General features: G+C 44.3%; 3 protein-coding genes across 10 annotated transcripts; 1 reads left to right on the top strand and 2 right to left on the bottom strand.

Moving 5' to 3' along the window:
- Window positions 1-6: 6 nt before the first annotated feature.
- On the bottom strand, window positions 7-10091 carry Klp10A (kinesin-like protein 10A). 6 transcript variants are annotated; one of them, XM_018027611.2, is made up of 13 exons: window positions 9240-10087; window positions 7498-7592; window positions 7327-7434; window positions 6613-6756; window positions 6241-6271; window positions 5231-5633; window positions 4594-5167; window positions 4269-4518; window positions 4056-4210; window positions 3779-3985; window positions 3545-3719; window positions 1711-1803; window positions 7-1032 (listed from the first exon to the last, which is right to left on the bottom strand). In XM_018027611.2, the coding sequence occupies exons 1-13, from the start codon at window positions 9304-9306 to the stop codon at window positions 881-883; spliced, it is 2454 nt and encodes an 817-aa protein (XP_017883100.1). In that variant the 5' UTR covers window positions 9307-10087; the 3' UTR covers window positions 7-880. The 6 variants fall into 6 exon arrangements, 5 of the variants coding, with proteins under 5 accessions (XP_017883100.1, XP_017883102.1, XP_026670825.1 ...); XR_003389417.1 differs by having other exon boundaries at window positions 945-1032; window positions 1711-1903; window positions 9240-10088; XM_018027613.2 differs by lacking the exon at window positions 1711-1803 and having other exon boundaries at window positions 9240-10086.
- Window positions 10092-10509: 418 nt separating this feature from the next.
- On the top strand, window positions 10510-12145 carry LOC108626760 (trans-2,3-enoyl-CoA reductase Sc2). Its single transcript, XM_018027614.2, has 5 exons — window positions 10510-10722; window positions 10804-10851; window positions 11105-11415; window positions 11491-11900; window positions 11974-12145. Exons 1-5 carry the CDS (start codon window positions 10717-10719, stop codon window positions 12099-12101), a joined length of 903 nt encoding a protein of 300 aa, XP_017883103.1. The 5' UTR covers window positions 10510-10716; the 3' UTR covers window positions 12102-12145.
- On the bottom strand, window positions 12085-16558 carry tous (testes of unusual size). Of its 3 annotated transcripts, none has more exons than XM_018027610.2 (5): window positions 16295-16558; window positions 15935-16153; window positions 14360-15869; window positions 14116-14286; window positions 12085-14055 (listed from the first exon to the last, which is right to left on the bottom strand). In XM_018027610.2, exons 2-5 carry the CDS (start codon window positions 16132-16134, stop codon window positions 12292-12294), a joined length of 3645 nt encoding a protein of 1214 aa, XP_017883099.1. In that variant the 5' UTR covers window positions 16135-16153; window positions 16295-16558; the 3' UTR covers window positions 12085-12291. The 3 variants fall into 3 exon arrangements, with proteins under 3 accessions (XP_017883099.1, XP_017883098.1, XP_017883097.1); XM_018027609.2 differs by having other exon boundaries at window positions 15935-16444; window positions 16531-16550; XM_018027608.2 differs by having other exon boundaries at window positions 15935-16558.
- Between the last annotated feature and the right edge of the window lie 6 nt (window positions 16559-16564).

The following is a 16564-nucleotide window of genomic DNA, read 5'->3' as shown; positions in this document are numbered from 1 at the left end:
TTTTAAAAAATGCGTTTCTAAAGTGCATAAACTTTTGGGATTGACTGTATAGCCAATACATCCCTAAATTTACTCGCAAACTCGCCGAAGAGAAGGCAGCGATCTTCGCAGGTAATACGTATACATTTTCATAAAATATTCGATCCATCCTATTAGGCAACTAAAGTTAGGCAATTAAAAGAATTAGACAACGAGAATTCTCGTCTTATAGAACATCTCGATGATATATTTTAATATAAAAAAAAAAGGAAAAATAGAGATGAATGTTTCTCTTTCCCAGAAACGGATGTACACACACACATACGAGCACGCGCGTATACAGAGACAGCAGACAGTACGTACACGCACGTGCGCTAATTTATTTGGTCGCTACCTATCTATCCGTACGTACATACTTAGAGCAACTTTAGTTTGATGAATGAATCGGTGAGGCATGGCGCGTCAGATGAAACGCGCGATCGATTATCGGTTGAAACAGGAGGAAAAGCCGGCGACGAGGAACAAGAAGAGAGGCAAAAGAAGATAGATGAAGAGGGTGGGAACAGAAGGAAAGGATATGGACGGACGGTGATCGTATCTATCAGCTACCGTTCTCCATTCGTTCATTCCTTTCGCGAACGAGTTTTTGATTACCTTCAGATCTTGGATTACGTCTGTTAAGCTATAACAGATCATGCTCGAAAGATCAATGAACGCTTCGGAACATTTTTCGTTTCCCATCGTTTTCCTCCTGCCTTCTCGGTAACCGGAACAGCCTCCGTCCATTGTCGCCACCCTCCTCTCACCATCGTGGTCGTGTCTTCAATTATTCTTATTCATAACTCGATTCAGTCACTCTTCCTTTTTCACTCTGACGCGCGCGGGTTGTAAGGATCCAGCTTTAATTGTATCGTGAGTTACGAGTTCGCGTCATCTTCTGGCTGATCTGTTCCTCCTGCAACAACTGGCCACGAAATTGACTGACTTGATCGATAGCCGTGTTCAAGGTGTCACGCTGCTGCACCAATAGTTGTTCCCACTTTTGGGCGTACTCTGAAACAGAAAACGCGATCTTAGTACACAACTGCATAATCTGATCGATCGATCTGATGAAGTTGAAAATGAACACAAGCGCGACAGGGCATGAATTCGATCGGCGACATATAAATCTACATCGACTTCTCCGGGTGAAACACCACGCATCGTGGAATACATGGAAAAACGCGAGATCCGCGTGAGGATCTCGCTTTTTCGAAATTACGTAGTTAGTTTAGTACATTAAAGGCTTAAGTTAGCGCGAAGGAAACAATTAGGATTTTATACAAGTATCGTTTATTAACAGCTCAATGTTGTACATCGAGTAACATTGACGCAGATTAAAACTGGAATGATCCGCGGTGTTTGAGAAGAAACAATTGCCTTAGATCGATCGTCTAAAGAAGCCAACTACTTTACATGTTTCCTTTCGTTCATCGAAAGTTTCTCAAGCGATTACACCATCGATCGTCGATCACGGACCGTGGATTCAAGCTCGGAAACGTACAAGCGTTACTTTGTTCAAACACAGATGCATACATTATTTAAATGCGTTTGATGGTGGTCTCGGAAATGGGAACCGTTATTCCTAAACGCGCGATTAGTGTATCTCTGGCGTGTATTAAGGTAAGCAGCTTTTCGATAGGCGACTTTATACGTGTATACAATGATTTGGTAATTCGTATGATTTCGTACCGTCGGAGAACTGTTTTCTTTCTATCAGACGTCTACGCAACAAGAACTTCCTCAGGTTGGGTGACTCAAACTTTGCTCTTTTCCGTCTCAAATCTGCAAGGTTTCGTGACCGTTACGTTCCAAACGTGTGTCGTTGTTGTTGGGTGTTGTTGCTGGTGTAGTTGTTTGAGCCTCTGCATCCTTTTACGGATAGCTAGAAAGCAATGATTTTCGCACGGAACTCGCGCGCACGACGCGATGACAGGCGAACGCGAAAGCCTCGTTTCTCGTTCCCACACGTTCCTACACATTTTCATCTACGTATCGTCGAGTCGCAGTTCGCTTCCGTTACAGTCTTCGAAAACAAATGTCGGTGATAAGATACACGGGAAACCGGTCTCTCGCTGTTTCGATTTCGTTGACATAATACGCGATAATAACGGAAGATTAAAAGCTATATAAAAAAAAGTATAAAACAATTTATAAAAAGAAAGAATAAAAAAATGTAAGGCAGTTGAGATAACGTTAATTATCGTTCATAGTAAGCACCGTGTGAATTAAATAAAAATGCGCACTAATAGTTCATCGATCTTGCGTTCCTTTCACGTAAATGAAGAAGGCCACGTATAGGCTGGGTAAAAGGGTGAATATAATAACATTCTTAAGGAATGATAAAAGAAAATGGCAAAAGTTCAACGTGGACTGATACAGCACGGTGCATACTGTGGGTCCGTGAGAATCGTTAGACCGAAGTGGAATCTGTGGCTCTTCTTTCTTCCTGTCTCGTTGGCGATGATCCTCCTCGTGTTCAGATTGATCCTGACACTGTTTAGCGTTCTCATTATTCTCGCTGCTTTCGTCACCCAAATTGAATGTATCGCATCGGAATACTTTTGTCCTCCTCGCAGCCTTATCATCATGAAAAGCGTCGAAGTTGTAATTGTAATGGTTCTCGTGAACATGATCACCGGAAGCGAAGTCTGGTATCGTCGTATTATTGATCTCATCGTTAAGATACGAGTATCTTTTAAACTTGCCGGACCAATGATATCTCTGCGTTTTCTTTTTCCCAGTGACCGATCGTTTCTCTCGCTGTCCAGACGTCCAATTCCTTCTCTGAGGATACTTCTCATGTTGAATCGTGTTCGCAATGTGTGTCGTTTGCGAGATAGGCAACGATTCGTAGTCGCTATCGCACGAATCGTTGTTCACGCATTCTATCTCGTGCTTCCACGGAGATCGTAAGGACATATTTGACTTTGTAAAAGTTTTATTTGATTCGAAACTGGCGTCACCGTTTGCGAGCCAGGCAGAATCGCACGTTGGAAGCAGCGTCGTCGTAGTCATCATCGTTGTCGTCCTCTCGTCCTCTAGTTTTAGGTAGCTTGCGTTTGCCTTACCATTACCGTGTGAATCTGTCGCAAAATTCCACATACACACACAAATAACGCTTGAGGCCCACACCATTTCCACTTCCCGTTTCACCTATTTCGTATCTCGGTCCGTCGCGCGGAGTATAAAAAAACGTTTCCGATTTGAAAAGTTGGATGGAGCGCGGACGAGAGACCGAATGATACACGACGGGGATACATGCGTTGAGAGAAAAAAGAGGTAGGAGTAGCTGGAAACGCGCGGGAATCGAAACGCCGAGCGAGCCACGAAGAAGTGTTGCATACGCATGCAAAACAATCGGAACAAGAGGCGTGAGAAACCATTTACAAGAGTCTCGAGATACCGGGGAATAAAAGAAAGTATTGTTCGTTAACGCAAAAGCGTACGTGCGTGCGCGCAATGTATACGCGGATGCAAGGTTCGGAATCAATCGCAAACAATAGGTAATAAATGGCTCTCTTACCTTCCTGGTCGTAGTCTACTTCGTGGGTCATGGTGAACACGTTACGCGCGTCATCCATGAATCTGGTCGTATCGTCCATGACCATTTTGTGCGTTTCCAGAATCTCTTCTTCGAGCATCTGCAGCGCGGACACCGCTTCGTGGAACGTGTACAGATCCTGGGAGATCTCACCCTCCTGGTAGAACACGAAACAGTTAAACATCGCGAACGACGAACATCAAGTTCTGAACTTACATTCAGCGATCTGAGTTGCGCCAAATCGCTGTCCGACAGTACGCTGTTGTTCGGTTCCTCTTCGATCTTCAACTCCCGGTCATCGTCGGTCGGCGAAACCTTCGCTTCTGTTGGATCGGTCGCAGCTAACTCTTTCACTCGGTCTGCGTATCTCAAAGTGTTCAATGAATGCTCGCAAGAACTCATTCCCGGACTGATCATCGCGATCTGTGAACAGAGAGTGAACAGGATACTTTATAGCATATATATCTTGATATCGATTAAAAGATTTTATTACCATGCAGGTTTTTGATTTTTCCCCAATGAAGCTGTCCCTCAATACTTGCGTCAACTTGCTAGCTCTAAAGGGTAGATGCGTGCCTTTGCGACTCAAAGCTCGGATACATTCTTTTAACGCTAACAACGATTTGTTGATCTCGGCTCCTTCCATTCCTATGAAAACGACCAAGTTACTGAACGTAGAAAGGTCTCCAAAGTTCGACATACTTACGAGTTTGCCTGTTGGCGGACGATGTGTCAGCACCCCTCTCGTTACCCGCGAGATCGATCAAAGAGAACTTGCCGTGTATCTTGTGCGTGCCCGGCGATCGCGCTATGATTTGAAATACCGCGTGCGATCGTGACGAATTTGAATTCGCGCTCGTCTGCCCGCTGGTTCTGGCACTGTTCCCGTGCTGTATGAGCTTCAGCACTTCGTCGCAAGTCTCCACGACCTTCTCTGTCAGTCCCACTATTTGTACCTACGTATCATTGAAAATAAATGTATCCAAGAAACACAGAATTTATCTATTGCATCTATAAATAACTGAGAATACCTGTTGCTTGCCATCCTCTAAAACTCGAAGCTTCTCCTTGTCCGCCAACAGATCGAACACCTTGCCGGAGTAGATCTCGAAAAAGCTCGCGCAGATCACTAGATTCAACGGGCGATATTTCGCTAAGTTAAGGTATTTGAACACGTCTTTAGCTACCATCGCGTATATCCCTTTCTTGCAGTCCTGCGTCTTCCCGTTAAAATCGCCGCCCATCGTGTGCGTTTTCCCACTTCCGGTTTGGCCATAAGCGAAACACGTGGCCATTCCGCCATCGAATATTGTCTGCACCAAAGGTTTCGCGGTGTACTTGTAAACGATCTCGTTCGTGCAGGTCTCGTCGAATGCGTAATCGAATCGAAAGATTTGGTTTTCCAAGTATTTGGTCAGATCTACTTTGGCCTTCGGCTCGTGGACCACCATCTGATCTTTACTGGGCACGCTGATCACGTCCACCTCCTTGCGCGCGACTTCCTTCTTATTCAGTGGGCGTTTCCTGACGCACACCGTGATCTGATGATCTTCTACGGTATCCGTCTCCCGTAGGGGCCTGAAGTCGATGTTGCTCTGATACTCTCTGCGAACAAAAACCATCATTTCAGTGAAAGCTGCAGTTCTCTATCTACGATCAGCAACTCACCTTATCATAGCAAGAAATTCCCAGTTGGGGTTTCCAGGATCCAGATTCATCATGGCTTCCTTTTCTTCTTTCAGCTCGGCCTGCCTTTGTCTCCTCTCCTCTCGATTCTTCTTCAGCCTCTCAACTTCCTTCACCACGTTCGATCGCCTACCCCTACCGTTCTCTTGTGCTTGTTGCTGTGGTGGTACCTGCGGCTGCTGCTGCTGCTGCTGTTTTTGCTTCGTCTGATTGAATTTTGATTCGCTTGATTGATTGAAGCAAGCCAAGGTCGCGGTCGGCGTCGGTGGTATGTTCTCCAACTCCCGGCGGCCCGTCAACGCGGCCACGGATTCACCGTTTACGGCGGTTCCCGATGTCATAATGTTAGTTGGCCGACCAGGCGGTCGTGGCCTGTTGATAGCAGCTGAAAAAGATACGTCATTCGTTCGAGCTAAAATGATTCAATCGAATTTGAACGCAAGAGTGTATCAATCGAATCACGTGGTTATAGTGCAGGACAAGAGGTGTAAGATTCGGCAAATAGTAAGAAGGAGATTAATAAATAAAATTCTCTATCAGCGGTAGATAAAGAATTGTAAAGATTAAATTGCCCCTGCTGACTGCCTAAATTTACAAGTTTTCTGATTCGCACGATACCATGTTCAGAAATCTGCTCCGAGGAAGTTTGAAATCCTTCCTCGATCTTTCCATCCTCGACGCTTTTAATCTTATTTTTCCTTCCGAAACAGTAACCCAACGGATCGAATCTCATCGCGAAAATCGTTTGAACGGAGCAGAAGCAAGCACGAGCAGCTTTGGTTTACTACGACGCGCTCCGACGTCCGAGGTCTTTGCCCTTGTCTACATATGTTTTACGTACAGCGCAGGAGCGTCGATACTCTAGAACAGCGAAATTCGCACCGGCGCCTGCTGCCGCTTCTACGGCAGCTCGAGAAATCGATTCGTAGATAGCCCAAGTGGACATTGAGTTTCGAATATGTAAAGCTAATTTGAAATTGTATAACACGTACCTTTTACTGGGATCGATGGCTTTGCCGAATGCTGTAAAAGAAAAGATAGAAAATTTATCGTAGCATCGTCAAAAAACAAGTAATAGTGCGAGGTAAAATATTCTATGAAACAAAAATAAATGGGTAAACAAAACGCATTGCTCGGAGTGTGCCTACGCCGAATTCTCCAATGTAAAATAAATGATATGGAAATACAAAAGGGGTGAATCATGAGGTGTCCGTGAAAAATTAAAGGAACGTAAAATTGGTGTTATCTATCGAGTGGCGATCGATCCACAAGCGCGACAAACTGACACACAGTAGGGAATAGAAAAGAAGAATGATGCGCGACAGAGAGGAGATAGAGAGGGAACGTGGGCACCGCGCGTTTACCGGGAAGACAGATACAGTGACTCGTACAGGAAGCGTTGCGGATGCAAGGCCGTTTCTTGCGACGTGAACGCCGTGTCGTCCGAGGGAGCCCTCCTCTTGGTTCTCCGACTCGTCCACCCCCTCGTCCTCTTCGCCTGAGGAATCCTGCGCTTCGTTCGGATTTATATCGCGACGCGAACGCGCGAATCGAAAATTCGGTAGACGATTCGGACAGAAATGAAAAGCATTTTACAGGAAGGGGAATCGACGAGCGTCGTTGAGAAAAGGCGCGGGACGATGAGTCGACGATTGGGATTCGATCGGACAGATGATCCATCGCAGGCCCAAATCCGTGATAATGAGCAGCGTCCATAAGGGGGAAAAAATATGTTAGAGCGTTAATAGCGGGAACGAAAAGCGATTCGATCGTAGTCGCCCGATCGGTGCAGACTGTCGGAGCTCCGCCGTTGCACCGAAAGGGCGAGGAACGCGGCTGACGGGTTTGCGTGAAAACTGATCGTGTATTATCTAATTTCGCCGATCGCGTGTAAATACGGTGCACGCGATAAAAACGCAGCTCACGGAGGAACTAGGTCAAGTATCCCATTTTACCCATTTACTCGGCTATCGTTTTATCGCTCTGAAAGTGGGCTCCTACGTTCGGCAGATCGTCAGCCGCGAGAGGCTGATGAATCTAACGATATGGGGAAAGGAGCGATCACAAGCGATACGTACCCTTGCTCTGGAGGACAGCACATGATTGTTCCCAGGTATGACATGAGGTGGTCCCATGGTTTTTTGATTCAGATCGGGATTCAAGGCGAGAATCGCGTCGATCTCGACCTGTAACCAAAACGAGTAACGTCAAAGGTCTTCCGGGTCGGCCTCTTCTTCCGCGATATCTACCTCTTTCCCCTTGGTCTCGCCTCTCTCGAACCATTCTACGGTAACCGTGCGCTGCGCCCAATTAACGCCGGAAACAACTGCTGAATGGATGCGACCTGGAACGGACGGATTGATTTCAAGGCCGTAAGTACGCGCCGATACCTTGAGGATACATCGGTTCGAATGCGCGGAATCAGTGAAACTCGGCGGGAAACACGATCGTTGGTGACGTAAGAGCAGATAAAAGGCAAGGTAAGGTTCGCCGAGGTAAGAATCTCGCGACAGCCGTCCTTATAAGGATGCATCGCCCACGTGCACGCAACTCGGTGCGCCTCGTCGCAACCACGCGTTCCCCTGGTTGCTTTCGATTTCGAGCAAGGCACACGAACGCAGAACGGCCGCGGATTTCGTCGACGGATCCGTGGGACCCAGCCACTTGTTGCGTCGCCACGCAAGCCACCGCGACGCGCCGTTTCAACGCATCTATAGGCTCGTTCGGCTCCTGGATCGAGCAGCTGACTCCAACTAAGCGTGAAACGCTCCTAATGACCGATCGGTTATGCAGCTCGTTACCGTAACTGGATTCTTTCCGGTAATCACCAAATCGGATGAGAGCCCAAGAACGAAGCTTCTCGCTACCCTGCTTATACTATTTATATTGTACACGTGCGAGCTATAAATATTATGACCGCAATTGGTTCACCGATCCGAGATTTTGGCTCTCGGCGTTTTTCCGAAATTCTCGAGGACGTCTTCAATCGGCCTCGCGAATTCAATCGCATCGCGTGGATCGAAGATCACCTCAGAGTGAAGTCAGCCTCACCTTTCTTGGCGAACGCTCTGACTCATTCACGGAGATCAGCGAATAAATAATCATGCATGGTCGGCTCGTCTTGACGAGATTTCGGACAGGTGCCAAGAAAATAATTCGCAAAGCTAGACTGTGTGCAAATAATTATCAATTAAAGGTACTTAAGATTTACAATTGCTCTTGGAAGCACTGTCGAGTCATTCGTCTCTACGTTGAACGGTAGTTTTAGCTCGTGAAAGAATGACACGATGTCTTCGCAGAACGGAGGCTTTTCTAACGAAAGGGATCGAACCCGATCAATGCCTTGCCAAATGTTATAAAATGTGCAGCATTTGGAGCGTGTAAGAGGCTCTCGTTCTGGTCTCGTTGCAAGAACGAACGCGAACGAACGTGAATGAGCCTGCACGCGGTGAAAGGATGCCTCCGTTCGTGTTCCAGCGAGCTACGTAGTATCGAACCGCGTCCGTTACGTTATTGCAAATTGATACTGGATATCGCTGCGTACCCTGCCGGCATTTGCCTAACCCTATCCTCGGCTCGTGTAGACACACCGTTTGAAAACGGCAAAAACAGAAACAAATATGGCGTGATAAGATCAGCATGCGAAGGGTAAGTATTCGCGCTCGTATACAGTAGATACCGCTCGTCGTGACGATATTCCTATAGTTGGGAAACGTAGGATGCGACAGAATAATAGGTGTCGAGGCGCGCGCCATTGACGGAGCTGGGTCGATCTGAATCGTAAAGGTTGATCGTGGAACGCGTCGACGACGTTCGTTGGCGCGAATCAAGGCTACGAATTGTTAACGTATGTTTTTAAGGGCCGGAATCTGCGCGTGTCAACGGAGCAGTCGACAGAGCGAAGGGTTCTCTCGGTATAAAAAATTAGGACGATCGGCGTTGCACCGGTGAAAATATCTAAAAATACGTGCCGGGGATGCGTTTTACTCACCGTCCGTCCTTTGGATATTTATGCTGTGCCCGGTCTCGATGTTGCACATGCCGTGGTCCATGGTCATTTAGTCGTGTTCTCACGCCGTAGCTATCCACCGTAAAACGACCGGTTTCTCACCGGATCGAGTTGAACACGAAAACTCAGCGTTGCTCGTTTGTGGCGATGAAAAACTGTGCCAGCGATCCTTGCTTAAGAAACCCTACGCGTTCGCTCGCCGATCGGTAGACCTCCGAATTCGACCGTTGACAGTTACGTTCGCGTTCAAAATCACGCGGCGGTGCTGGGTTCCTATCGTCCACCGCCGTGCCTCTTCGTCCCTCCTGTTCTGCTCTATTTTGCTCTGCACGCGCCGTCGTCGCTCCTCCGCCGCTGTTGTTAACGCTATTGTTCACCGTTCTCGTTGTCGCAGTCACAGTCGCAGTCTGGCTGTCGTTGTTCGCCGCCTCTCGCGGCCGTTGTATATTTTCACGTCAGGGACGTCTCGCCGATCCTTGCAGGCACGCCCGTTTCACAAATCGCCAGTTAAAACGTTACGTCGCGTAACCCGCGCGACAGCAACGGCTACCGGTACGCGAATTTCAACCAATCCCAAAATGAATGCGCGATCACTCGAAATTACATCCGGAGATTCGTCGAATTTTACACAACGAAATGTTTCCGGGATTTTGTGCCGGGATACTGCCACTGTCCGTTATTGACAACGGAAAGACAGCGAGCGCCAACTTTCGGTCCTCAATCGGCGCAACGACATCTAACAACGCCGCTTCAATGCGAATTTGAATTTGCTCCCGATGACATCATGATACGGACATCTGTGGAGTTTGATCTGTAATCGTTGAACAGAGTACTGCAGAGTACGTATAGTACCGACAGCATAGAAGTTTGCTCGATGCTATTTGATTTTAGAATATTCATGTATGAAACAGGATCTCTTTTTGTTGTGTAAACAATATCCTCTCGATTAGCATAATTATACTCTCGTTAAGTTGCACGCAATTACAGTGAGTGCGAAAATGCACGCGAGAGAAAAAGAGAAAGAGAGAGAATCCTTGTAATTATTATTCCTTTGCAAATGTTCAAGTTAATATTTGCGCTTTGTGTAGTCACATTGATATGTACATAAGAGAATTATACATATCGTAGAAAGTATATTTCGAGTGATCGAACGTATGATTTTATAAAGTTTAACGAAGTTCAAAGTTCGATTGCATAATTTTCTGATTGTAGCCGGAGGCGATTTTCTTTCGGCATTTAAAATAAGTTCACGAGCAGAATTTCATTGGTCATCGGAAAGAAATTGAACTTTGAGCGATTATACGACTACAGCGCCTCGAATCATACGATCCATACACGTTCGCTGGTTTACTCAGGCCACTCAGGTCATTCGCGCAGTGGTTGTGTGGCACGGTCTTGCAGAGTAATCGTCGCTTCGTTTTTCAAGTTCTAAAGTCACTGTAAATCGGATCATCCAATAATGGAGGTATTCATTCAGATAAATCAATAATGAACATTTCTTAATCCAGCAGCGGTCTCGATTCAATGTACTTTTCTTTTTATTTAGATTCAAATCCTGACCGCGAAGTCATCGAAATTCCTAGCAAACGTGACCGTAAGTAATGATATATGTTTAACTTTAATATCGGCACTTTTATGACTCCTTCATATTCAATGAAGGATATCAATCATTATCTGAGTGCTCACTATTGTTCATTCATTCACGTAATGCACGACACAATTTACATATTCACCGATACACTGTGTATGATTTAATGAAAGCATGATGTTCAGTGTAATCCTCATTTGAATTGCCAATGAGCACTTTTTGCTATGACGGTACGTATTTTACTTATTACTATTTATAGGTGAAACATAATGCAACTATACGCGAAGTTAAAGAGGAATTGTTTAAATTGAAAAAGGGGCCCAATGTTCATAGACAAAGTTTGAGACTAGAACCCAAAGGAAAAGCTTTGTCTGATTCAGATACTTTAAGGAGTTTGTCCATTTCCGATGGTGGAAAATTATATCTGAAAGATCTTGGACCTCAGATTAGTTGGAAAACCGTCTTCTTGATAGAATACGCTGGCCCACTGGTTTTATATCTATGGATATACCAACGTCCATGGATATTTTACGGTGATGTTGCCACATCAAAAATTGATAATGTAGTCCAGTAAGTTGGAATTTCCTCCAATCTTTTATTCAATATTTTTTTATCGAAGATTGTATGTTTAATTGAATATTTTAGCGTGGCGGCTGGTTGTTGGGCTGTGCATTATGCGAAAAGGCTACTAGAAACACTGTTCGTGCATAGATTCAGTCACGCAACAATGCCCCTGCAAAATCTATTTAAGAACTGTTCGTACTATTGGCTGTTTGCTATGTACATAGCGTACCATGTAAATCATCCATTGTATACGGCGCCGGGTTATACTCAGTTCCTCACTGGACTGGGAATATTCTCTATTTGTGAATTGGGTAACTTGAGTATTCATATAGCTCTGAGGAACTTGAGACCGCCGGGATCTACAGTCAGGAAAATACCAGTACCCACTAGCAATCCTTTAACAATCTTATTTAATTTCGTTTCTTGCCCAAATTACACTTACGAAGTTGGTAGCTGGATTGGTTTCACCATCATGACTTCGTGTCTTCCAGGTATGAATACGCACATAATTTTTCATTTGAAAATGAAATAAAACAGTATATTTGATAATCGTACATCTTTCAGCTGGACTTTTCACTTTTGCTGGTGCTTATCAAATGAGTATTTGGGCATTAGGAAAACACAGAGCATACAAGAAAGAGTTTTCTCAATACCCAAAATGTAGAAAAGCCATCATTCCATTTGTCCTTTAAATGTTACGTTAATTTTAATTAACTTATAAACACGCTGGCAATTACTATTTACTATTTTGTTATCGATATTTTTTAAGCAGTAAATGATTTAGAATCGAATTTCTTACTGTTATACTATGTACAAGATTTATGAACAAATTCCTTTAAAACAGTCTTCTATATATCTTATTTAAAAATAATAAAAATGTACCTAAAATGTTATTTTAGTTTCCGGTTCTTCGCAGGGTATCTTGCTGATCAATTTGTACATGTCGTCTTTCAATGCAATTATTATATTCTGGCACTCTTGCATTTGAGATCTGTACTCGTCTCTCAGCTGCTCGTGGCCGTAACACGCCTGCTCCAGTTTCTTTCTCGCTTCGGACGGTTTCACTTCTTTCTTTGTAAATCCCAACAAACCGTCCATATGCTGAATGTGTCTCCTCGCCTCTTTTAACTCCTCTCTCAAAGCGTTCAGTTCCGTGATCAACATAATATTCTCCTCTACCGTTTTATCTATATCTTTACCACCTGTCTCTTTATCCTGGAAGACTTGCTTCCTCAGGGACGCGATAGTTCGCTCCAGATGATCCCTTTGCTTTATGAATTCACATTGTGCATCTAAATCGGCTTTGCGCGTACGCAAAAATTCGTCGCTCGAACTATATTTATGATACAATTTCATTATGGCAGTTTTTAAAGCACTTGGTTCTTGTACCAGCCCGGAAGCATCCAGTAAATCGACTCGTATCTTCTTCATGAGTTGTTGGCACCGTTTATTCCGATGTACTTCGTATTGCAATTCTCGCCTCGCGGCTCCCAACTTTTCCCTCAGTTCGTACAATTGTAACTCCAAGCTGACCGTGGTTTTGTGAAGATTCACGAGTTCCGTTTCCATGTCCCGGATCTTCTCCTTGAGCTCTTTGATCTCCTGGTCCCGGGGTTCTATTTGATTTTTCAGCTCCGTGATCTTGTAGTTCAAAACGAACTTGAACTTCTCCAGTTCTTGATTCGTACGCTTCAGCTCATATATTTGCCGTTCCCTATCGTGGATCGTTACGTCTCTCTCGTCTATTTCTTTCTTCAGATCCTCCTTGTCCTTCTCCAACTCTTGAATAGTCTTTTGGAAGTAACTGTATTCGCTCTGAACTCGTTCCACTTGCCTCTTCAGTTCCTCGACATCCTTCAAGCTGGCCAGGTATCTGTTCCGCATCATTCCAGCCTCGCCCTTGAGTCGTATATTCAATTCTTTTTCCTCGCACAATTGCGCCTCGTAATTCGTTCTCAGTTCCAATATCTCCTTGTCAGCGTCGTCCTCTACCTCCGTCATCATCTGTTCGTGAACTCGCACTTGTTGGGTCATCTCGTCTTGGCTCTCTTCCAACTGCAGCTTCTTCTCGTGGAGCAGAGCCTCGTACTTATTCGTCGCTTTCTCCAACTCCTGAATCCCGTGACTCTCCAGTTGCTCCAAACGTTTCTCGTAATCTTGCCGCATCGCGTTCATCGAATTCTCGAGCGCCAAGTATCTATCGTACTCCATAATAAGTTTGGCATCGTAATTCGCTTCGACTTGCTTCATCGTGTCTTCGTGCTGCTCCTTCATCTTCACTATCTCCACATTTATCGCGTTTAACTCGTTCTTGTGATCCTCTTGCTGCCTGCTTATCTTCTCCCGCAGCTCTTTGATAGCTTCGAGGTATCCCTGATGTATGTCCCGGACGTTGTCGTTGTGTACCACTTCGATTTGACGCATTTTATATGCGTGCTCGGTCTCCAGTTCCCTCATCCTAACGTTCAGCCCGATAATCGTATTTATCTTTTCTACCAAGTCCCCTTTACTGATGAGCACTTCGTTCGTATATTTTAGTTCCTTCCCGATCTTCCCTTTTCCTTCGGGATAATTCACTTTCCAAATGCACAGGCCTCCGTCAACCGCGGTTGATATCAAGTATTGTTCATTGTAAGAGAGGGCGATCTATAAGAAATATGGTATATTGTATATTTAGATCATTCGATTTAATGTCTATCTCGTTACCTTTGTAATATCAACAGAATGCATGTGGAAAGTCGAATATTGTACTGGCTCTTGAACTGGAGTTTTCACTGATAGAATTATACCGCCGGGGCAAACGAGAAACAGAGATTGATCATCTTTTCCCAGTACCATACAATACATATTTACGTCCGGTACATTATGTTGTCGAACCTAATGCAAACGATACGGTATACGCTTTTCTGTACTTTCATGATACAACATAGAGTCGAACTATCGACGTTACCGAGTTTTCTTTTATCTCGTGTATAGCACTGTCGTCAGCGATGCAGTACGAGGTCTGTTCATCGATGGAAAGGGCGATGTCGAGTAAAACGATGCCTTTTATAATAATTTCGGAAGTACGTTTACCAGTGTTAATGTCCCATTGATAAACAGCACCTTCCGCCCCCATCGTCAACAGCTTCGTGTCCGTCTGTGACCATAACAAGGCTTTCACCCTGTTTGTATGTCCTTTCAGAATAAAGCAACTTGTGAAACCGATGGTAGAATAAATTTGTACGATATTCCCGTTAACGGCAGCGAACATGTGGCCACCGTAACTGAACTCCATGGTCTTACAACATCTTATTGAGAATTCCTCCATGGGCAACAGATCGTCTATCAGTATGCTCATGAATCGTAATTTATCGCTAAAACCGATCAAGCAAAATAGACCTGTGGGATGCAAAGCGATACCGCAAATGTCTTCTGCGTATTGCTTGTGTAAAATCATAGTCTCCGACTCGAAGTCCCATAATCTTACGCTGTGATCGAGGTCCCCGAAAGTCATGAAGATCGACTTCCAAGCGCACATCGAGAGACCGCTTATAGGGCCGAAATGTAATGCTTGACCCATGATCTGTAACGATTGTGGCTCCGGGTCCACGTTCAAATCCGGTCCCCATAATTTCGCGTAAAATAATTGAGGCCATCCAGTGGTGATTAACAAGCGATCGTAGCTCAAGTTAATTTGTATACTATTGACTATGTACAGCTTTTCGTTGTCTTGTTTCGATACTTGCGTCGGTATTACATAAATATTTCTTTTCACATACTTATGCAGGCCTTCTTTCTCGAATACCACGATTGTTCTCGGTCCGAACGCATATGCGAAACCTCTTTGAAATGCGATTAAACAGCGAACGTAATTTTCTTGTGGTATGTCTTGCTTCGAATCTACAGCTGTCAACGAGCTACTAGCTTGTATAACATATTCCTCGCGAATTTTAAGATTCATATGCAAAGTATCAGTCATTTTGTAAATGTTTTTTAAGTCTCCATTCTCTAAGTAAAGTATTCTACCGTCCTTAGTTCCAACCAACAATCTATCTGAATTCAACCAAGCCATCGAGCACGAGAGTATATTGTCTGCTTTAGAGAATCCATAGGGTCGCCATATGGTGTCAGAAAGTGTTAAAAATTTAAAAGTACATGGACCTCCGAGTGCGATCACCCCTATGTCCGATGGATTACAAGCTATCAGTTCTACAATGGCCATTGGATTTTGCGGAGTACCCACTTTCAAGCTAGATTCCACTTTTCCCTTTTCCCAATTGTAAAAGAGCATCGTTTGATCCGGCTCCCCCGTGACCGCTGCTATGTACTTATTGTCAAACGTGAATCCTATGCAAGTGAACTTCGTCACGCCAGGAGCATCGTACGGTATCCCGAGAACCTTTTTCTTCTTAAGCGTTTGAAGATCATAAATGGATATTGTAGGCTTTTCCCCAACTTCGCAAGTAGCGACATATTTCCTTTAGGAAACGAAAGACAATGTTTTAAAATGAGAAACCAAACGATCCAGCTTGTTCGAACTTACTTGCTATGCGAGACCTGGATTATATTTATCTGTTGCTTCTCTGGTAAACGTATCAATCTTTGTCGAAATTGAGGAATGTTATGAACTGCTATTACATTTCCAACCGGGTACAAAATTTCTACGTCCGAAATGTAATGAGCATTTGAGTTTATGTCGGTTTTCAAACCGTAAAATACTCTGGTTTGCAACGTAGGAATCATCCTGAGTATTCTCTATTTCCTTAATTAAATAATTACTATGTTTATCTTTGGGTTAAACGGATAAAATGCTTGGACATCTATTTTTCACTTCGCTGTTTACATTTCCGTGGCAACGAGCTTAGGATAGTATTATACATAACATGTTTGATAAGAAATCTACCTCCACTTTTCTTTATGCATCGTTTTAGAATATAACAAGAAATAGAATAAGCTCATCTTCGTTTTTTGTTTTGCCACGAAATCCCACGGTATACTCATCACTGGCGTATCTGTGAGCTCGGAGAAAGCGAATATCGGTCTTCCTGCAATTCTATATAATAAAAATTGTCTATGTGTCCGAGAAAATATGCATGATTATGAACGGGAAATGTTCAATTATTGTAAAATTATTATTACAATTTACAAACACGCTTGCTCGAGTGATTAATAT

The sequence above is a fragment of the Ceratina calcarata genome, unplaced genomic scaffold (assembly GCF_001652005.2).
Source record: "Ceratina calcarata isolate Rehan_Ccalc_2016 unplaced genomic scaffold, ASM165200v1 scaffold428.2, whole genome shotgun sequence".
Classification (NCBI taxonomy): domain Eukaryota; kingdom Metazoa; phylum Arthropoda; class Insecta; order Hymenoptera; family Apidae; genus Ceratina; species Ceratina calcarata.
The sequence above is the reverse complement of the archived record's forward strand: the minus strand, read 5'-3'. Positions and strand labels throughout refer to the sequence as shown.